This window comes from Mastigoproctus giganteus, chromosome 10 (assembly GCF_048544385.1).
Source record: "Mastigoproctus giganteus isolate SK-2022 chromosome 10, ASM4854438v1, whole genome shotgun sequence".
In the NCBI taxonomy this organism is placed as follows: Eukaryota; Metazoa; Arthropoda; class Arachnida; order Uropygi; family Thelyphonidae; genus Mastigoproctus; species Mastigoproctus giganteus.
In genome coordinates, this window is record NC_143584.1 from 199,270,988 (window position 1) to 199,294,240 (window position 23,253).

The 23,253-nt window shown below is 37.3% G+C and overlaps 1 protein-coding gene across 2 annotated transcripts; it reads left to right on the forward strand.

Annotated features, from left to right (window-relative positions):
* The first annotated feature begins 6,939 nt into the window (after positions 1 to 6,939).
* On the forward strand, positions 6,940 to 22,030 carry LOC150079758 (uncharacterized). 2 transcript variants are annotated; one of them, XM_090383532.1, is made up of 3 exons: positions 6,940 to 7,113; positions 7,455 to 7,512; positions 18,086 to 22,030. In XM_090383532.1, the coding sequence occupies exon 3, from the start codon at positions 19,314 to 19,316 to the stop codon at positions 20,070 to 20,072; it is 759 nt and encodes a 252-aa protein (XP_090239658.1). In that variant the 5' UTR covers positions 6,940 to 7,113; positions 7,455 to 7,512; positions 18,086 to 19,313; the 3' UTR covers positions 20,073 to 22,030. The 2 variants fall into 2 exon arrangements, with proteins under 2 accessions (XP_090239658.1, XP_090239659.1); XM_090383533.1 differs by lacking the exon at positions 7,455 to 7,512.
* The last annotated feature ends 1,223 nt before the right edge of the window (positions 22,031 to 23,253 follow it).

Genomic DNA, 23,253 nt, shown 5'->3' on the forward strand with positions numbered 1-23,253 from the left:
CTCTCGGCCCATCTGCTCAACTTATCTAGATCCTGTTGCAGCAGTGTACTGTCATTAACAACCCTGCCGACCTTTGTATCGTCTGCAAACTTAGACATTAAGCCTCATATACCTTCATCAATATTATTAATGAATACAGAAAACAACAATAGACCCAACACTGAACCCAGGGGAACTCCACTAATAACATTAGTCCACGAAGAGCAGTGTCCACTGATTACCATTTTCTGTCTTCTCCTACTCAACCATCCCTTTATCCATAGCAGTAATTTGCCCTTAATGCCACACTGCTCCAGTTTGTGCAGCAGTCTTCCAAATGCAACAGTATCAAAAGCCTTTCTCAAATCCAAAGATATGATATCAGAATTATTCTTTGCACCCAGTTCTTTTGTGACTACATCAGAGTATCCGATCAAATTGATCAGATAAGAGTTCCCCATTTTGTGTCCAAGCTATAATTGAAGTCTTGTCTATATGATCCTGCAATGCTTCTTTAACCAGTTCCTCCATTAATTTCCCTGGAACAGAAGTTAAACTAACAGGTCTGCAATTACCTTTATCTCCTTCTGATCCTCCTCTGTGGATTGGGATCAAATTTGCACATTTCCAGTCCATGGGTACCACCCCTGAGTCCAAGGAAGCTCTCATAATTAGGGCTAAGGGTTTCCTTACTTCCTTTGCTGCCTCCTTTAATATAACCGGATAGATTCCATACACCCCAGGTGCCTTTCTTATGTTTATCTTCAACATTTTCTCCTCCACTTTACTCTGTTATTACAAGATTATCTAGCTTACTGCCAGAGTTTAATACACCTCTGGCATTCCTCTCCCTGAATAACTCCTCATGTGTGAATGTAGATGCCAAATATTCATTTAGTTTGTTAGCTACCTCAGCAGGATCATCAACAGTTGAACTATCGATATCAAGTGGACCAATCTGATTCATCCCCTCCTTCTAGAGTTTACATAAGTAAAGAACTCTTTGCTGCTTTTCTTTGCATCCTTTGCCAAAGATTTCTCGTAATCTGCCTTCACCTGCCTAATCTCCTTTGTGACTTGGTTACAGACTAGCTTATATCTATCATAAGCTTCTGTGTCATTTGTTTATTTATATGTATCCCATGCATTTTTCTTCTTTGCCACATGTCTAATTAGTTCATCTGACATCCATTTAGGCCTAAATCTTGAACAATATTTCTTAGTTGGGCGACATGGAAGCCTATGATAGATATAAGTTGGTCTGTAACCAAGTCACAAAGGAGATTAGGCAGGCAAAGGCAGACTATGAAAAATCTTTGGCAAAGGATACAAAGAAAAACAGAAAAGAGTTCTTTACCTATTTAAACTCAAGAAGGAAAGGGATGAATCAGATTGGTCCACTGGATATTGATGGTTCAACAGTTGAGGATCCTGCTCAGGTGGCTAACAATCTAAACGAGTATTTTGCATCTACATTCACGCATGAGGAGTTATTCAGGAAGGAGAATGACGTAGGTAAAGTAGACATTGGCAGTGAGCTAGATGATTTGTAATAACTGAGAGGAAAGTGCAGGAGAGATTGTTGAGGATAAACATAAAAAAGGCACCTGGGGTGGATGAGATCTATCCAGTTATATTAAAGGAGGCAGCAAAGGAAGTAAGCAAACCCCTAGCCATAATTATGAGAGCTTCTTTGGACTCAGGGGAGGTACCCATAGACTGGAGTTGTGCAAATGTAACCCCAATTCATAAAGGAGGATCAAAGGCTGACACAAGTAATTATAGACCTGTTAGTTTAACTTCTGTTCCAGGAAAATTAATGGAGGCACTGGTTAAAGAAGCACTACAGGATCATCTAGACAAGAATTCAGTTATAGCTCAAACACAGCATGGTTTTGTTAAGGGCAGGTCTTGCCTGACCAATTTGATTGGATACTATGATGTAGTCACAAAAGAACTGGATGCAGGGAATAACTTTGATATTATATATTTGGATCTTAGAAAGGCTTTTGATACTGTTGCACATGGAAGACTGCTGCACAAATTGGAGCATTGTGGCATTGGAGGCAAATTGCTGCTATGGATAAGGGGATGGTTGAGTGGCAGAAGACAGAGAGTGGTAATCAATGGACACTGCTCAACGTGGACTAATGTTATTAGTGGAGTTCCTCAGGGTTCAGTGTTGGGTCTGTTGTTGTTTTCGGTGTTTATGAATGATATTGATGATGGTATATCAAGTTTAATGTCCAAGTTTGCAGATGATACAAAGGTTGGCAGGGTTGTTAAGGACACTACTGACGCTATGCTGCTGCAACAGGATCTGGAAAGGTTGAACAGATGGGCTGAGAGGTGGGCAAATGAAGTTTAACATTGACAAATGTAAAGTACTACATATGGGAAACAGTAACCCCAGAGCAACGTATCAACTCTGCGGTACTACGCTGACAGTGGTGGAGAATGAAAAGGACCTGGGGGTAATTGTGCAGGCAGATATGAAGTTCTCTGAGCTGTGCAGACGAGCTGCAAGAGTAGCTCATGGTGTCTTGTCAATGATATACAGGAATTTTTCTAGCAGGGATAAGGAGGTGATTATTCCCTTGTATAAGGCAATGGTTAGGCCACATCTTGAGTACTGTATACAGGTCTGGAAGCCTCATTTCAAGAAGGATGTAGAGCTGCTGGAACGAGTACAGAGAAGGGCAACAAGATTAGTGAATGGAACAAAGGGTTGCTCTTACGAAGAAAGGCTTAAGTTTTGCAAATTACAGAGTCTGGAGACTAGGCACCGGCGAGGTGATCTGATAGAGGTGTATAAAGCTTTGAATGGTTTGAGCATGCTCAATGCCAATGGGATTCTTCCTCTTGCTCAGAATAATCACCTCAGAGGGCATAAATTCAAATTGAGGAAGGACGGATGTCGGATAGATGTGCGGAAATTTGCCTTTGGCCAGCGGGTGGTTGGTTGGTGGAACCGATTTCCATCATTTGTTGTTGAAGTTGATAGCCTAAACAAATTTAAGGCTCAACTGGACAGGTATTTCGAACGAACGGAGGGGTGAAATGGGAGTGGTGTGTTTTTTTTTTTTTTTTTGGCTGATGCTGAATAAGCTTGCTTTCTTGCATCATATGCCTCTACTAATGCTAATGCTAATGCTAGTTGGTATGAAAAGCCTAGTAGCTTCCAAGATTATTTCTTTGAATGCGTCCCGTTTCAAATTTGCTGTTGGTAATATCATCAGTTGGTCCTACTGTACAGAATTTAAATATTGTCTCAGACCATCATAGTCACCTTTACGAAAGCAAAAACCCTTCCCTTTACCCCTGATGATGGTTACCTCTTTGGGTAAATCGCACTTCAGCACACTGTGATTACTGCCACCTAGTGGTTCCTTTATGTGCAGGTTCTTAATGCATGAAGAATTACTGCTGATAATCAGACCAAGGGTATTACTCCCTCTTGTTGCCTCCCGAACATGTTGCTATAGAAAACTATCATCCTATAAATCCAACTCACAAATTCCAGTCAGTCTCTGGGAAATTAAAATCCCCATTAGCATTAGCATTACTAGAGGCATTTGATGCAAGAAAGCAAGCTTATGCAGCATCAGCCAAAAAAAAAAAAAAAAAAACCCACTTCCACTTCACCCCTCTGTTCGTTCAAAATACCTGTCCAGCTGAGCCTTAAACTTATTTAGGCTATCAACCTCCACCACAAGGGATGGCAGTCTGTTCCACCAACCAACCACCCGCTGGCTAAAGGCAAATTTCCGCACGTCTATCCTACATCTGTCTTTCCTCAATTTGAATTTATGCCCTCTCAGGTGATTTTTCTGAGCTAGAGGAAGAATCCCATCAGCATTGAGCATGCTTAAACCATTCAAGGCTTTATACACCTCTATTAGATCACCTCGCTGGTGCCTAGTCTCCAGACACTGTAATTTGCAAAACTTAAGCCTTTCTTCGTAAGAGCACCCCTTTGTTCCATTCACTAATCTTGTTGCCCTTCTCTGTACTCGTTCCAGCAGCTCTACATCCTTCTTGAAATGAGGCCTCCAGACTTGTATACAGTACTCTAGGTGTGGCCTGACCATTGCCTTATACAATGGAATAATCACCTCCTTATCCCTGCTGGAAAAATTCCTGTATATCATTGACAATACTCCATAAGCTACTGTTGCAGCCCGTCTGCACTGCTCAGAGAACTTCATATCTGCCTGCACAATCACCCCCAAGTCCCTTTCATTCTCTACCACTGTCAGTGTAGTACCACAGAGTTGATACGTTGCTCTGGGGTTGCTGTTTCCCATGTGTAGTACTTTGCATTTGTCAATGTTAAACTTCATTTGCCACCTCTCAGCCCATCTGCTCAACCTTTCCAGATCCTGTTGCAGCAGCATAGTGTCAGTAGTGTCCTTGACAACCCTGCCAACCTTTGTATCATCTGCAAACTTGGACATTAAGCTTGATATACCATCATCAATATCATTTATAAATACAGAAAACAATAGTGGACCCAACACTGAGCCCTGAGGGACTCTACTAATAACATTAGTCCACGATGAGCAGTTTCCATTGATTACCACTCTCTGTCTTCTCCCCCTCAACCACCCCTTTATCCATAGCAGCAATTTGCCTCCAATGTCACACTGCTCCAATTTGTGTAGCAGTCTTCCATGTGCAACAGTATCAAAAGCCTTTCTAAGATCCAAGTATATAATATCAAAGTTATTCCCTGCATCCAGTTCTTTTGTGACTGCATCATAGTATCCAATCAAGTTGGTCAGGCAAGACTTCCCCTTAACAAAACCATGCTGTGTCTGAGCTATAACTGAAGTCTTGTCTAAATGATCCTGTAGTGCTTCTTTAACCAGTGCCTCCATTAATTTTCCTGGAACAGAAGTTAAGCTCACAGGTCTATAATTACTTGTGTCAGCCTTTGATCCTCCTTTGTGAATTGGGGTCACATTTGCACATTTCCAGTCTATTTGTACCTCCCCTGAGTCCAAGGAAGCTCTCATAATTATGGCTAAGGGTTTGCTTACTTCCTTTGCTGCCTCCTTTAATATAACTGGATAGATCCCATCCACGCCGGGTGCCTTTCTTGTGTTTATCTTCAACAGTTTCTCCTCCACTTTACTCCCAGTTATTTCAAGATTCTGTAGCTGACTGCTAGAGTTGAATACACCTCTGGCATTCCCCTTGCTGAATAACTCCTCATGTGTGAATGTCGATGCAAAATATTCATTTAGTTTGTTAGCTACCTGAGCAGGATCATCAACAGTTGACCCATCAATATCAAGTGGACCATTTATTTATTATAAGACACTCTGATTTACTGGCCCAATCTATTTCTCTGCACAATTGCTCATTATACTCATTAGGCCTGTAACACACACCTACTCTCATTTTTCCTTTCCCAGTGCTTATGTCACTCCAAATAGACTCAACATTGCATTGCCCACCAACATAAATTGGAGGCACTTCCTGAGATTTTATGTGTTTCTTAACTAACAGCATAACCTCTCCTCCCTTCCTGCCCTGGCTATCCTTTCTGTACACATTGTACTCTCCAAATTCCAATTCTAAATGTTCCTCTATCCCCAAGTTTCTCAAAACCTCCCACACTTTCTCTCTCTGTACGGCATAAAACGCTTTCTTTATATCCAAAAATGCCATCCATAATTCTTTATTTTTTTCATAACACTTTTCCATCAGTTGCCTGATGCAGAAAATTAGATCCACCATTGATCTGCCAGGCCTAAAGTCATACTGTTTCACAACCATCCTCTTTTCAATCGTTTCTCTTATCTTCTGCTCTAACAGTTTCTCATACAGCTTATGCACATGTGATGCCTCTATAATCGGAACACTTTTTCCTGTTCTCCTTCTTGAACAATGGAAAGATCAAACCTTCTTTCCAGTCCTTCGGCACCTGTCTCTCATCCCTGATCTTAAGGAACAGTCTGTATGTCAACGCTATCCCTGCCTCACATGTAGCCTTCAGCATCTCTCCATTTATCTCATCCATACAGGTAAGCAGACTTACCTGTCTTGATGTATTTCCATGCCTGTACTACATCATTCCGCGTCAAGTCTGTCTGCTCTCTCTCCATATCTTTTCTTTCAACCCCTCTTTTATGATCAACCTTTGTCTCTTTTGCTGGCTGTCCTGAATGTTCAACAGATTTTTAAAATACTTCTTCCATGTTTCTTTTATCTCTTCATCCTTGGTTATTAGGTTTTCATTCTCATCCACCAAGTATTTGCTCTGTTCACCATCTCTTCTCTTATTCCTCACCATACCATACAGTGTCTTTATTACCATCAATATCTTGTCGTAGAGTTTCACTCCATTCTTCCAACCACAGTCTTCTCTCCTCATTAACTATCCTCTTGGCCTCTCTCTTCACGGTTTCATATCTCTCCTTATTCTAATCATTTCTGTTCTGAAAGTAGGTCCTGAATGCATTATTCTTGATTTTCACAGCCTCTCTCATGCTTTCATTCCAACATGGGGTTTCTTTCCATCCCCTTCTATTGCTTGTCCTTTCACAAACCTTTTTATTACATAAATAATAAAAATATATATAATACTACTTACATTAATTAATAAGAAAGAAACATCAGACAACCTTACACATAAAACTGCTATAAGGATAATATAATGATTACTAATCACATAATTGGACTTCATAATGCAGAAAAGGATAAATAAGTTACCTTACCACAAACTCTTACAATGGATAAAATATCAAATGCTATCGAATTTAATTTCTCTAAAGATCGTACTGTTTTAAATAATCGTATACGTGCTTTCCTTGTATTAAAGAGACACAGAGAATTTGTGTATAAGTTGAACAAGCCAACAAGTGTAAAAATATTTAGTCACGTGACTTATGCTTGTGGACGTCGTCCACAAGCAGAAGTCACGTGACTAGATCCAGTCTCTGCTGTCTGAAAGCGCCATTACAAGAAGTGTTTCTCTGCCGCCATTAGGGTTAAAGTAGCAGATCTCCGCTCACAGCATATTTTCTTCCAGAGGCTGTTTACTAATTCTTTGTAAGTCTTAAACTTAACAGAATTCATTCAATTACTTTTCTTGGACAAGTGTAGAGAGAACAAAGGGAAAACATGGTAAGAAATCATATTTTTATGTTTACAAGTATCCATCTCAGAACGTAATGCTAAATGTTACATCACGTAGTGCAGTGCATTTTTTATTAGAAATTGAAGTCTTTGTTAGTGAGAAATTCATTTAAATATCTGAAGATATAGTTTTTTCTAAAAAAATTACCTTAATTTTTTTGTAATAAACCTTAAAATTTATTGCAAAAAGGTTAATTTTTTTATCAATAAACCTTAAATTTTATTATTTAAAATTTGTAAATAAATTTATGTTAAAATCTTTCATAAAATTTTAAGAGACGTCAGTGCTTGCTTATTTCACTGTTTCCGAGTATTTTTTTTTATTTCAGTAACCCATAAAAATCATGTCGAAGTTGATGTTGAAAAAAAAAAAAAGAAAGTTTGATGGTGAGTGACTTGTTTTTATTGAGCGGTAGTCGATTAATTACTTTTTGCCCTGATTAATGATACTTAGACTTAGTCTCATTTTGCAATTAAGCCTTGTCGGATATAAAGGAATATAATGTGAAATGTCACTTCGCCACAAGTCATGCCTCAAGTTACAATAAATGATAAGGGGCTTTGAGGCAGAAGAAACTCCAAGAACTAACCCAAACTTTTTAGTCCAGTACAAAGATTAGTACTTTTACTCATCAATACTTATCTGTAGTTAGAGCTAGTTTTCGTGTCTCCAAAATCATTGCCAAAGAAAGGAGGGCCTTTACAAATGCGAATTTGTTTGGAAATTGCAGAAATATGTCTTGAGAAAGTAAAGAATTTTGCGTCTGTAAGTTTACCTTCATCAACTGTAACGAGAATTAAAGATTTAAATGCATATGGTCAAAACCAACTCGTTGAAAAAGTTCGCGAATTTACACATTTTCATTACCAATTGATGAGAGTGAAGATACAAGACGTACAGTACAGTTCAACTACTATTTTATATCCGAGGTGTAAATCCAAGTTTTGCTGTAACTGAAGAGATAGTTGCAAAAGCTTGTAAGATACAACAGCTGAAAATACAGTTTTCAGTTTGTCAGAAGCAATTCATTAATGAGGGGTGATTTGTTGTAGCACACTATGAGTGAGTAGCGGTAACCTGTTGAAGGGATTTTTTGAACTCAGAATCGAAATAGATCTCTTTATGAACGGAAATTTGAGACCTATTCCAGAACTGTCAGATCTGTATTTAGGTTTAAATTGAGCGGCATAGTCGGACTCTCACTGATTCCAAAGTGATTGACAGAGCGAGACTCCGCCCACTGTTTCTCCTCTCTTGGCACTGTACATTCCAGGGAAGAGTCACGTGATATACAGCACCTGGAAGCGCCACGTGGTTCGTTGCAAACTATGCTCTTAACAATGTCACGTGGTGGAAATGTCCTGATTGGCCGCTTATTTGATTATTTTGGATGTGTAATTGCGTGCAGATATCTCTTCTACTGTGTGATTTCTTCCAACCACTTTGGTGTGAATCAGTGCGAAAATGTTGTGTTGTTTAGGATGCATAATTCCCCTGATTGATGAGGTTAGTGGTTTTCTCTGTCTTTTTAGCATTTCTGTTAACTGCATTGGCAATTTTCAGTGTTCATATTTGCAGGTGGGTTTAATTTTTGTTTCTTGGCTTTGTTCTTTGTCTGTAACGTGCAGTCGGGGAAAGGAGGGGAACTGAGCGAGTCAGAACCTGTCAACTCCTGCTTTCCCCTCTTCTCCTCACCGTCATTTTTGGAGGCTGTGCCCGTAACTTAATTCTTACCTAGGATAGCAGAATTCATCTGAATTTGGCTCTTGAAACTCAAATTCATATTACTGTATTTTACTTTGGATTGTTGGTTATTTGATGGTAACACTATATCCTATCATCAATAATTTATTATGAATATCGGTTACTAGGTCCGATTGATGCGTGGTGCAGTTTGCATAGTTCTCCCTTCCACAGAATTTGTTATTCTACCAACGCTGTTACGACAAATCATTTTGGTGTATTTAAATATTGGGATATTGGGGATAGAAAGAAGCAAATAAAATCGTGAAATTCGTATTGTTTTCCTTTGGACTGTTGATTATTTGATGGAAACACTGCACCCTATCATTTTAGTGTATTTAAATATTTGGGACTGAAAGAAGCAATCAAAATCGTAAACTGATATGCAGTGCCTGCAATAATTTTAGAATATTTCGTAAAATTAGATGGATCGATGAATTAATTGTGAATAAAAAAGTGGATGGTGTATTCCAACTTTCTGAATTGATTTAAGATTTTGGAAAAGAATCTGTCTCAATTAGGTCTGATATTATTCCTGAACTAATTAAACCTCAATTTATATTTTTTCCTTACTAATCTTATTTCAGAGTTTGGGAGATCATTTGTTTCGTCAACATTTTGGTCAATTCCGGTCATTTTATTGATATGGTAATGTTTCGTATGTATTTCGAAATTTCAAATACGTTAAATCTGTTTTTAGATTAGAGTAACCATCAAAAATGAACAGTATAATCAGTTTCAAGTACTCTTTAATATATTTAAAAAATTAAGGTGGAATCTATCTGTGATCACCTTGAAAGTCATTGTATTGTATTTTTTTTTTTTTTTATATACATTGTACTTAATTTATGTGGTACCCCGGCTATTGTCTATCTTCTCTAATATATATAATCTGCATTCAATTTTGGTAGAATTTCTACACAGTAATCAAGTTACCTTGACACTAGAGAGCAGTTGTCACTAGGGCATACGATCCTTCTCCTGCATGCGGAACCGAGCCCGGGTACAGCACTACTTATGTGCAATATACACTTGAATTAGCCGACCGGGCTAGCCGAGTGGGTAAAGTACCTGCCCGGCAACCCAAAGGTCGCGGGTTCGATTCCCGCCTCGGGCTTGGATCAACGTACTGCAAAAACCTTGGGAGGTGCAATATGGCCACAGAAGCCGATGCGCCAACAACTATCAAATCAAAAAAAAAAAAAAAACACTTGAATTGCGCTCCCACCAGGGGTAGTTCAATACTGGTGGGGTGAACAATCATGTTCTCAGGCTGCCCTCATCTGAGGGTATAAAGAAATTATGCTCACCTGTCCAACACCACAGACAGGAAGGGAGAACAAAAACAAGTAATCAATTTAATGTAAAAAAAAATGCTGTAACTAAATTCAACAACATTAAAAAAATAAATAAATACTGTAATAGTATTTCCCTCCCCCCCGATCCAACACAAGAGACTTGTGTCAAAATTAAAATAAATTTGAGAGCCTTGTCTATGAATTCGGCCCTGGAAAGGTTGTGCAAGGCTCAAGGGGTAGATTTTTTTTCAGCCTGGACTGTACTTGTTAACAGGAGAGATTGCTTCTACAGGGATGGGATACACTTAAATAGAAAGGGTGCAAGAATATTTGCTGATGCTATCGAGGCAGTGTTAGGTGGGTCGGAAAACTGCTAGCTTGGGGGGAGACAAAGACCAATAGATTGACAGTAGCCACTGGCAGAGGTGAAAGAGATTCTTGCACTGCTTCTATTAGAAAGAGCAGAAGACTGAAAAACAAGATGCATGATATTTCAGAGACTGCTGGGAGCCATTGCGGTACAAGTAAACACATGGGTTGTGTTAGGGTAGCTAAGAATAGAAACAGGTGCAGGTGTACTTGCGTGTACACCAATGCTAGGAGTTTAGTAAATAAATTTGATGAATTTGAGGTATTGCTCAAAACATCAAAGGCAGATATTATTGGGATATCAGAGACGTGGTGACACACAGATATAAGGGATGCAGAACTGGAATTTGGGAAGTACAACGTCTAGAGAAAGGATACACAGGATAGGAAGGGGGGAGGGGTTATGCTATTAGTTAAGAAACATAAAAACCAAGGAAGTGAAGCCAGTCGATATCGCTGGACAGTGCAGTGTTGAGTCAGTTTGGTGTGACATAAGCATTGGGTCATCAACATTGAGAGTAAGAGTGTGCTATAGGCCTAATGACTCTGATGAGTATAATAAGAAACTGTTCAGGGAAATAGAGTGGGCCAGTAAATCAGAGAGTCTTATAATGGGAGATTTTAATTTCCCAGATATTGACTGGAATTTGGGGGCTGGTCACTCACACACTAGTAAGGCTTTTGTGGATTTATTGGATGACTGTTTTCTACATCAGCATATTCGGGAGGCAACTAGAGGGAGTAATACCCTTGATTTGATTATCAGCAGTGATTCTACATGCATTAAGAATCTGCAGATAAATTAACCACTAGGTGGCAGTGATCACAGTGTGCTGAAGTGGGATTTACTCAAAGAGGTAACTACCATTAGGGGTAAAGGGAAGGGTTTTTGCTTTCATAAAGGTGACTATGATGGTCTGAGACAATATTTAAATTCTATACAGTGGGACCAACTGATGATGTTACCAACAGCAAATTCAAAATGGGAAGCATTCAAAGAACTTATCTTGGAAGCTACTAGGCTTTACATACCAACTAAGAAATATTGTTCAAAGTTTAGGCCAAAATGGATGTCGATTAACTAATGAGGCATATGGCAGAGAAGAAAAATGCATGGGATACTTACAAATTAACACATGACACAGAAGCCTATGATAGATACAAGTTGATATGCAACCAAGTTACAAAGGAGGTTAGGCAGGCGAAGGCAGATTACGAGAAATCCTTGGCAAGGGATGCAAAGAAAAACAGCAAAGAGTTCTTTACTATGTAAACTCTAGAAGGAAGGGGATGAATCAGATTGCTCCACTTGATATTGATGGGTCAACTGTTGATGATCCTGCTCAGGTAGCTAACAAACTAAATGAATATTTTGCATCAACATTCACACATGAGGAGTTATTCAGCGAGGAAAATGCCAGAGGTGTATTCAACTCTAGCAGTAAGCTACAGAATCTTGAAATAACTGGGAGTAAAGTGGAGGAGAAACTGTTGAAGATAAACACAAGAAAGGCACCCGGCGTGGATGGGATCTATCCAGTTATATTAAAGGAGGCAGCAAAGGAAGTAAGCAAACCCTTAGCCATAATTATGAGAGCCTCCTTGGACTCAGGGGAGGTACCCATAGACTGGAAATGTGCAAATGTGACCCGAATTCACAAAGGAGGATCAAAGGCTGACACAAGTAATTATAGACCTGTGAGCTTAACTTCTGTTCCAGGAAAATTAATGGAGGCACTGGTTAAAGAAGCACTGCAGGATCATTTAGACAAGACTTCAGTTATAGCTCGGACACAGCATGGTTTTGTTAAGGGGAAGTCTTGCCTGACCAATTTGATTGTATACTATGATGCAGTCACAAAAGAACTGGATGCAGGGAATAGCTTTGATATTATATACTTGGATCTTAGAAAGGCTTTTGATACTGTTGCACATGGAAGACTGCTACACAAATTGGAGCAGTGTGACATTGGAGGCAAATTGCTGCTATGGATAAAGGGGTGGTTGAGGGGGAGAAGACAGAGTGGTAATCAATGGACACTGCTCATCGTGGACTAATGTTATTAGTGGAGTCCCTCAGGGCTCAGTGTTGGGTCCATTATTGTTTTCTGTATTTATAAATGATATTGATGATGGTATATCAAGCTTAATGTCCAAGTTTGCAGACGATACAAAGGTTGGCAGGGTTGTCAAGAACACTACTGACACTATTCTGCTGCAACAGGATCTGGAAAGGTTGAGCAGATGGGCTGAGAGGTGGCAAATGAAGTTTAACATTGACAAATGTAAAGTACTACACATGGGAAACAGCAACCCCAGAGCAACGTATCAACTGTGTGGTACTACACTGACAGTGGTAGAGAATGAAAGGGACTTGGGGGTGGTTGTGCAGGCAGATATTAAGTTCTCTGAGCAGTGCAGATGGGCTGCAAGAATAGCTCATGGAGTATTGTCAATGATATACAGGAATTTTTCCAGCAGGGATAAGGAGGTGATTATTCCCTTGTATAAGGCAATGGTCAGACCACACCTAGAGTACTGTATACAGGTCTGGAGGCCTGATTTCAAGAAGTATGTAGGGATGCTGGAACGAGTACAGAGAAGGGCAACAAGATTAGTGAATGGAACAAAGGGGTGCTCTTATGAAGAGAGGTTTAAATTTTGCAAATTATAGTGTCTGGAGACTAGGCACCAGCGAGGTGATCTGATAGAGGTGTATAAAGCCTTGAATGGTTTGAGCATGCTCAATGCTGATGGGTTTCTTCCTCTAGCTCAGAATAATCACCTGAGAGGGCATAAATTCAAATTGAGGAAAGACAGATGTAGGATAGACGTGCGGAAATTTGCCTTTAGCCAGCGGGTGGTTGGTTGGTGGAACAGACTTCCATCCCTTGTAGTGGAGGTTGATAGCCTAAATAAGTTTAAGGCTCAGCTGGACAGGTATTTTGAACGAACAGAGGGGTGAAGTGGAAGTGGTTTTTTTTTTTTTTTTTTTTTGGCTGATGCTGGATAAGCATGCTTTCTTGCATCAAATGCCTCTACTAATGCTAATGCTAAATTAGGTAATCAACATAATATAATATAAAAGATAATAAATAAACAGTAATTGTCTATACCGTGCCAATTAATTTGCCAAACGTTTCCTCTTTGGAATACCGACCCATAGAATTATTGGAAAAATAAATTGTGTTCAATTGTTTTTTTAATTTTTTACTGTAATGTAAGATTTTCGATTTTTTTCGTTTTGATTTCTGGAGAGTATCATTCGGAACTGTTCTACATATAAAATTGAGATAAACTTCTCTTAATATTTTACAAATATTGATAACAAGGTAGAATGTATTGAGAATTACAGCTCTGGTTCATACTATCAAATGTCATAATACTGTATCACTTTTCAACGATAAGTAAATTTCAATAGCACTGTGATCACTGATAGTATATTCAGTTACGACATTCGAAAAAAGATGCTCCTGTCCATAGTCTGCGTTTCCCATGTTATAGCAATACTAGTTGATCCGTGGACATTATGAAATGTTGAAGGATTACCACTCAAATTTAACACATGCAGATCATAACATAATATAAACTGTACAAATGCCATAATTCTACTCTTTCACAAATTTGATTTGGCATTAGAATCAATTGTATATACAGTATTACTACCTGAAATAAAATTCATTGCACTTTCCAATTATTGTATGGAAGAATCAATACTCATAGTTGGGATGCTATATAACGATACCAGATAGAAAGAGAGAGCAGCAGTTGATACATGAATAGGAGTATCAATCTGACTGCACATTTTAAAAATAACAGTTACATTTAAATTCTTGTTAAACACTACTCTGGTTGTCAGGTTTGCTGTTATTGTTATTTGGTTTTTAGGATCATTAGCAACTAAGGCCATATTGCTCCGGGATATGCGATGGTCATTCCCTGACCTTTCCGCATCCTTCGTATTTGGTGGTCATGGGCTTGAACGCCGGTCTAATCAAGAAGCGTGTGCTACGCACTACTGCTCCTGCCCACCTGGCTACGGAGGCGCCGTCAGGTTTGCAATCTATCACATGTATGACTTGTGAAGTAACAGGAAAACCTGTGACTTTAAATAGTTTTCCAAAAGTGCCAACATATGGCCCCTGTAAACATAGAATGTAATAATCATTCTCAATGATAGCCACCCTAGCTCCATCATTCGCACCTGTCTCCCTTTGCCCATTCAATTGCATAATTTTAATAATCTCATGGCTTAACAATATGGAATTAGTGATACGTGAAACATTACCACTATCAATACTATTAATTATAGGTCCTAGAACTCGCTAATTCTAGAGTACTGATATATTCAGGGCGTTTACTGTCTCTTACCCAATGTTTACAATCTTTACCCTTTCTGTTGCAATTTATACACTTAGTGGATAACTCTTTATTTGGGCATTCTCCAAGGATGTTCCAACATGATCACAGTTTACGAGTACAATTATTAGCAGTGTGACCAAAACCTAAGCACTTAAAGCATTTACCTGCTATAACTCTAAGGAACTTACATGATGTAAATCGTATAAAGATTCTATCTTTTACAAAAATCCATTTATAGAGTTTTGGTGTCAATCCAATAATCCAGTTTGTCAAAATTGTCTTTGTCCCTGTATTAAATCTAAACACTGTACCTTTCTGAACCTCACCCTCAATGAAATCATACTCCTTAAAATTTTTATGATATAAGTTATTTAAGATATCATCCTTTGTGATTTTTTAGACACATACACGAGTATAGTAGGTTTAGATAACTTAATCCTATCAGGTTTAATCCATTTACTAGTGAGTATATCACTTTAAATTCCTTTAAAACACCCTTAACACCCTCCTTAATTCCTTTACTCTACCTTCCCAGCTAAATGATTTAACTACCATTCTTTTTTAAAAATGATTGCAGATTTATTCAAAGGTGAGTACCGTTTTGCTATTTCATATTTTAGTGAATAGATTTGATTCAAGTAGTTTTTGCATATCATTCAGATTTTCTGTCTCCAAAATAATTCCCTTATTTCTAATTATTCTTAAGTTCCTAATTCTTGCATCATTAAAGTCGTCCGGTTTCAAAAAATTTACAACAATATCTTTAACTTCATGTCAAGAAGAGTAGTTAGTTTCTTTGTCTGCTGATAATATCAGGGTAGTACGTATTACATCTATCTTTAAAGTCATTCCTTTTTAACCCACATCTGTCACATTACTCCCTATAACTTTCTTTTTAACTTTATACTTATCAGCATTTCCCCCAAGTGCTTCAATCAACTTAACCTTATTAGTATCCAACTGGTTGTTGGACCTCCACATTAACTATCGCTTCAACAAAGTGAAGAAATCCATGAATAAATGCCTGAATAACTTGAGAGTCCTCACAGCCGCTGCCGATCTCTGTCCACCGTTCACTTATTACCCTCAATGATCGCAGTACCCTCTACCTGCCTGACATGCCTTTGGATTAAATCATAAAAAGTGTTATAAGCCATTCATTTGTTTCACAAATGAAGTCTACATAAAGCAGATACAATAAATAAACAACAAAATACTTCCTGACCTTTTGCCCACTTTCTTTCTTCATCGTTGTTACCCAAGCCAGAGAATATGATGTAAACTAGAGATTGTTCTCATTATCAGAAATTGTTGTGCTTCAATTGTAGGATTTCAGATCAACTCAATTTGAGACAGACATTGAGGTGCAGAAGAAACTATCTTTTCGGTCTTACAAGCATTACAAATAATCATTAAATGATTCATCTCAATTAATTATACAATTAGTTTCAAATATAAAAGAAAAATTTTATAGATTTTCTGTAAAAAAAATTAAATTTAATGTTAATTGGAAAAAAAATCAGGAATAAAAGACCGACAGGGCTACATGAGACCATAGTTAATATTCACTCTTGTGTTATTAAGAAACAACTGGTCCGTTCACTCAGCTACACACGAATTAAATGACATCACAGTAAGCAAATTATCAAAAAGGGCATTCTCTCCAAAGATCAGATACAAAGAGATGAATGGAGAATTGGAAATTGGAAATCTATCATATTATTATATGGTACTAGTAAATTTATTATATGGTACTAGTAAATCATTATCAACGTAGAACATATTGAGTATTACAGCTCTGATTCATACTATCTATTATATGGTACAGAAACTTTACATTTTTCATGATCCCTCACCAAATTACAACAGCAGTAAAAAAAAAATAATAATAATAATTTGATAACTGAAGACTAAATTCCAAATTAGTGAAGATATCGCAGATAAAGATATTCTACTACATTATTTGAATTGATAAAAAGTTAACATAAATAATAAAAAGAAAGATGTTTATAATGCTATTATATTAATAAGAGAGAAGCATGGGACAGACTTATCCATAAAACAGCTATAAGGATTAGCGGGTTAGAGATATTCAAAAATAAACACATATACCTGAGCATCTATAAGGTGTATTAAAATAATTTTTTGTTATTAATTCACCAAGTTTTTATGAATGATAGTAAAGTTCAATAAGAGCACCTTTCGTAGCTCGACAAATGTCAAAACGATACTCGAGCTCTTGCCAAGTGTTTTGCAGCATCTAAGGCGTTATTAGAGCAACTGCTTTAACAATACGCTTTTTCATATACTCCAAATCTCGGAATATTCTCTGGTACAGATTGTCTTTAATTAAGCCCCATGCAAAAAAACTCTAGTAGAGTCGTATTCGGAGATTGAGGCAGCCAGGCAGTTGGGCCTCCTCTCCCGATTCAACATCCAGGAAGAGTGTTGTACAAAAAATTGTTAACATCTCGATGGAAGTGTGATGGAGCACCATCTTGCTGAAACCTGTGGAACAAGAAATACCTGCTGAATGTCAGGTATGTTGTCCCGTCACTGTGGTCTTTATAAAAAAATGGACCGATGACACCATTTTTGTGCACTGCTAATCAGTATTAGCTGTTCTTATGCCGTTTTGGTTCGAGCGCTAATACTCATGACATGCCTGCATAGTGACCTTGACAGCTTGATGAAACAAAACTCGGAGAGATTTCCCATCAACTGCACGTTCGTTTGAGAAAATATGAAACGTTATTATTTTTGGATACCACTAGTCGGAATACCCTGTATAAATATGCAGTTTTTTTGTTTTTTTTTAATTATACAGTTCTTCAATATTTTTTTTTTTTTTGGATTGCTCTACTATAACTGCTTAAAATAGGCCATATTTTTGAAAAGGCAATGTATTGTAATTACAGTTAGTCCTCGTATAGCATGATAGTTCTCTTCCTTGAAACCCTCTTACAATGCATAATCGTGCAATATAAACAAAAGGCCCTAGGGGAAAAATAGGGTAAGGTGCTGACCACCCATGATTGAACACACATTTGTGTTCAGGCATTTCGTTTTGGCCAAAATTATTAGGTAAAACTCCAATAATTTGTTGGTACCTAGAGTATTTAAATATCATTCAAGAATTTGATGCTGCATATTTTAATTTAATATCTCTTCTTTTCCTCTTTCACAGGATTGTTCAAAGAAAATGGAAGAATAGCTAGAAAATATAAACTTAAAAACATTTTACTGTAACAAAAGAAGGCAAGAAAACCACATGAATAGAAGAAACTTACAATGGCCCTGAAAATTCATCGATTCATAAAAGGCGAGAAGCTGTGAAGAATGTATGTAGTATCACTAAACTGTCTGGTCTGATTTAAGGATTTAAATTTGCAAATGGAAATTTTTGTGTAACATTATTGAAACGAATTTCTGTACGAGAACCGAATGCTATTCTTAGAGTTATTGTGTCATTTAATATCTGAAAAGTCGACGTATATCATCTTAAAATAATGTTTTAAAAAATCGTTACTTAACCTGCAACTTTGTTTTCCTAGAAAAAAAAAAAAATCTCGTAACAAGGTAACGTTCATGCGAGCGAAAACCTTTCACCTGTCCAACCTGTGAAAAGAAGATATTTTACTATAAAAAAAAAAAAAGTGAAAATATCCAGGAAGGGTCAATAAAGGAGACTTCGAGTGACCCTGAAAATTCACTGATATAAAAAAAAAACAAGGAGCAGCGATTAATACATGTAATATCACCACATTGTATGGTCTGTTTTACAGAGAAATTTTCATTGAAAATCATATGAATCATTATCGAAAGGAATGAATGTACGGTTAGTGAATAATGTAGATACAGCTATAGTGTCTATTAACATGTTCAAAGGGTTCTCCACAGAAAATAATAATAATTACGAACTATGCCAATTGTCCCTAACATCTAATATTATAATGCATATTAGCGTTCATTCAGGAGGGAAACTTTTCACCTGTCCAACCTGTGAGGAGAACGTTTGATTTTCACATAATCTTACACAACACATTCATACAAACAAGAGAAGATTCAAATATTAGAAGTGCGAAAAGCAGTTTAACACATCAGGAGAAATGAAATCACATACCTGGGTAAACAAAGAAGAGAAACCTGTCAGTTGTGAGAAATGCGAGAAGCAGATCGAAACAGCAGCAAATCAGAAATTACAAACGCAAGTGGCAAGCTCCTAAGCTGTAAAATAGGTGGAAAGAGGTTTTTCTACTCAGCGTATCTCAAAAGGCATCTTAAAATTCATACAGTAGAGAAACCATTCAGCTGTGAAATTTGTGTGTGGAAAGAAGTTTTCCCACTCGTGGAATCTCAAAACGCATCATAGAATTCATACAGGGTAGAAATCGTTCAACTGTCAAAAATGTGAAATGCAGTTAAGAACATCAGGAGAATTGAAATCACATGTGCGAGTGCACACAAAGGAGAAACCTTTCAACTGTGAAATTTGTGGAAAGAATTTTTTCCGAACAGCGCATCTCAAAAGACATCTTAGAATTCATACAGGGGCCAAACCTTTCACCTGTAAAACGTGCGGAAAGAATTTTTCGCAAACAACGTATCTCAAAAGCCATCTTCGAATTCATACAGGGGAGAAACCATTCATGTGTGAAATATGTGGAAAGAAGTTTTTCTATTTGGCAAATCTCAAAAATCATCTTAAAATTCATACAGGGGAGAAACCATTCAACTGTGAAATTTGTGGAAAGACATTTTCCCAAAGTGAGCTTCTCAAAAGACATCTTAGAATTCATACAGGAGAGAAACCATTCAGCTGTGAAAATTGTGGAAAGAAGTTTTCCTGCTTAACTAATCTCAAAAGCCATCTTAGAATTCATACTGGGGAGAAACCTTTCAGCTGTGAAATTTGTGGAAAGAAATTTTCCCATACAACATCTCTCACAGGGCATCTGAGGACTCATACAGGGGAGAAACCATTCAACTGTGAAAATTGCCGAAAGAAGTTTTCATGCTTAAGTAGTCTCAAACGTCATCTTAGAATTCATACAGGTGAGAAAACATTCAGCTGTGAAATTTGTGGAAAGAAATATTCCCGTTCAGTGTATCTCAAAACGCATCATATAATTCATACAGAAGAGAAACACTTCAGCTGTCACAAATGCGAATAGCAGTTTAAAACATCAGGAGATTTGAATAAACATACGAGAGTCCACACTAAGGAGAAACCTTTCAATTGTGAAATTTGTGGAAAGAATTTTTCCCAAACAGCTAATCTCAAAACTCATCTGAGTATTCATATGCGATTGCACTCAACTGAGAAACCTTTCAGCTGTCAGAACTTCAAGATGCAGGTTAAAAATTCAGGGTAGCTGTAAGAAAAAGCGAGTGAACATACAAAAAACACTTTTAACTGTCAATTCTGTGAAAATAAGTTTGGAAATTCAGTAAATAAGAGAAATTATTTTAAAATTCATACAGCTAAAGCAATAATTGAGCAGTGAATTACATGGAATGAACTTTCCCCTCACGACCAATCTCAGAAATAACCTTAGAATTCATAGAGGGAAGAAACCTGTCAGAATTCTGAGAAAATATTTTCCCTTCCAAGGAACCTTAAAACCAATACAGAGAAGAAATATTTCGGTTTTCAATTTGTAGAATGAAGTTTTCCTTTTTCTGGAATCTGAAAACGCATCTTAAAATTTTCTCAACAAAAAATCATTCAGCTATAGAACGAGGGAGAAGTAGTTTTCTGAACTCTGAGAAAACCTGAGTTTACTCAGATTGAGAAGAATTCACATTGAGAAGCACTCGTGCGTAACACAATTGAGAGAATCGATGATCTCGTACCGTGTAAAAAAGACCAAAGTTCAGATCCCCTTTCTGACCAGATGTCAGAAAATTTTATGGACCTGTCCCAAAAGGTCGTTGATTCAGTTGGAAATTGTAGCATAATTTTTCCCTGAAACATGGCTTTTCTTACAGCAAATCAACTACAAGACACATGCAATTTATAAACAGTATATGCACAATGCAATATGGCTCGAGTTCCTGATGCTCCTAAAACCAAAATATACAGCATAATGAAAAGGCTATTATACTGCTTAATTTACACTGTAGCCTGAAATTTTCACATAGTATAATCTCTTTGTTCATAGAAGAGAAAAAATTTTCGGGGTTCAAGTAAATAATTTGTAGTGCAATGTAAATTGAAATCCCATGCAACGTTCACACAAAGGAGAAAACCATACGTCTGTAACTCCAAGATGACATACGAAAATGCATACCGAGAAAAGCCATTGTGTTATATAATTTGTATCATGAAGTTTTTACTTCGTTGTAATTTAAAAACACGAAATAATATTCCGAAATGCTAAGCAAATGGTGTTCTGCAAACGTTTATTTTTTGGGATTCCCAATTCAAAAATGAAAAGAAATACTTCATCGTGATAGGTGTTGTACTAAAAGTTAGTAACATTGTCACAGATCACACAAGGAAAAACATTTTATGGGAAGCTATCATAGATTTAATTCTGCATTTTCAGGAATGTTCTAAAAGTATGAGGTGACAAAAATTACTTTGAAATATATGCTAAAGGGCACGAGGCCTGGATCGAAAATCTAAACGGTTCTCTGCAATTTATCATTATGACTTTGTGGTAGAACATTGTTTTTGGGTTTTTTTCACATTAAACTTCGTATCTATTGCAAACTGATGTGAAAATCTTTTCTAAATTTCCCGATTCATATGAAAATATTTTTCTTCTGTGTAAGCACAAGGGACATTCAAATCCCATGCAATAGGAGAAACACAAAGAAGAAATCATGCAGGCGTAAAATATAAAAGAAAACACAATACAGTTAATAATGTACATACATGTGAAAACAAAACAACCTCCATATATTGGACAGAAATTTGAACATTGATATTCTCAAAGGAAGAAATCTCTTTTCCAACTGGACCTGCAATTACTCACCAATATGCTTCTGACTGCAATGTTGTCGTCCCTGGCCAGATGCTGCTAAAATGCAGAGGTTGTATTGTACGAAAATTATTCTACGGGATTGTGTTTTGAATCCCACTATTATGATTATTACAACACCACTAATATGAACAGAATAGCCTTAGAACACTTCTACTGTATTAACCTTTTTTGAGAAATAATAAAATTTCATGAAATTAGTAGTGTGTATTTTTCTGTATTGATTGTCTCTCGAATTAACATATTTAAAATGGCGTTACTGGGTTTGCCCTAATAGCTAAAACTCAATTTCCCGTTTTCCCTAAAAGTAGCAGGGGTTATAAAATCAGTTTCCCTATTCAGGAGAACCTAGTATCAAAACGATTAGAGATAGAGCAGTGAAAACCGGTGGGTATGTCACTTAGGGTATAAGGAATCGATTTGTAGAAGAAAAAAAACCCAGTTGAAATTTCCGCCACCAGTGTAGAAATTGGCACTCTAAACATGAGATGGAATACTTAACTTAGGTTGAGATTTTAATATCAGAAAATAGAAATCTACGAATATTTTCCTATGTGCTTTCCTTCACTTGAGATGACATTCTGAAAACAAAGGACTGCGACAGTTTCGCGTAGCATTTCATTGGGGTTGTTGTCTACATGCCCATTAATGCTTGCCGCCATGGTAAACTGATTTTTCAGGTATCCACATAGCTAGAAATCAGCGATCGAGATCTGCTGATCAGGCTGGCCAGCACTGTGGAAAGTCTCTAGACATAATGCGATCATTTCTGAATGTTGAACGGAGCAGTTCCTTCACTTGTTGACCAATGTGGGGATGAACGCCATCTTTCATGAACACTACAGCCTCCAAGCATTACCTTTCTTGCAGATCGAGAATAATGTGATCTCTTACAAGAGCGCAGTACCCCGCACTATTTACCTTTTGGTGCCGTGGGGTGTAGACCCTTCACAGAAAAATGGAATCTACACCATACTGTAATGCAGCATTTCTCAAACTTTTTTAGTCACTGAACAACACTTTTCATCTCACAACGTATTCATGAAACATTTGCGGAACAAGTTTAGTGAGAGCCAGATAACTTGCTAAAATTTTCTTACATATGACGCACTCTGCATTAGGATCTTATTTCCATCACTTCTAAAACCGAAACTCAAATAACTCATCACACTTGCATTTTGTTCTTTTATCAGTTTCATTTCTGATTTCTAGGGAACAAAAGGCTGTGATTGTTCATCCTCACTTGGAAGTGTGACAATAGTGTGTTCGTTTTAATCGACCACGGTTGCACTACTAAGAAGTACTTTACTCCTTGTTTAAAATTCCTTTTTTTCAACCACAAATTCGAATTATTAATAATAAAAAC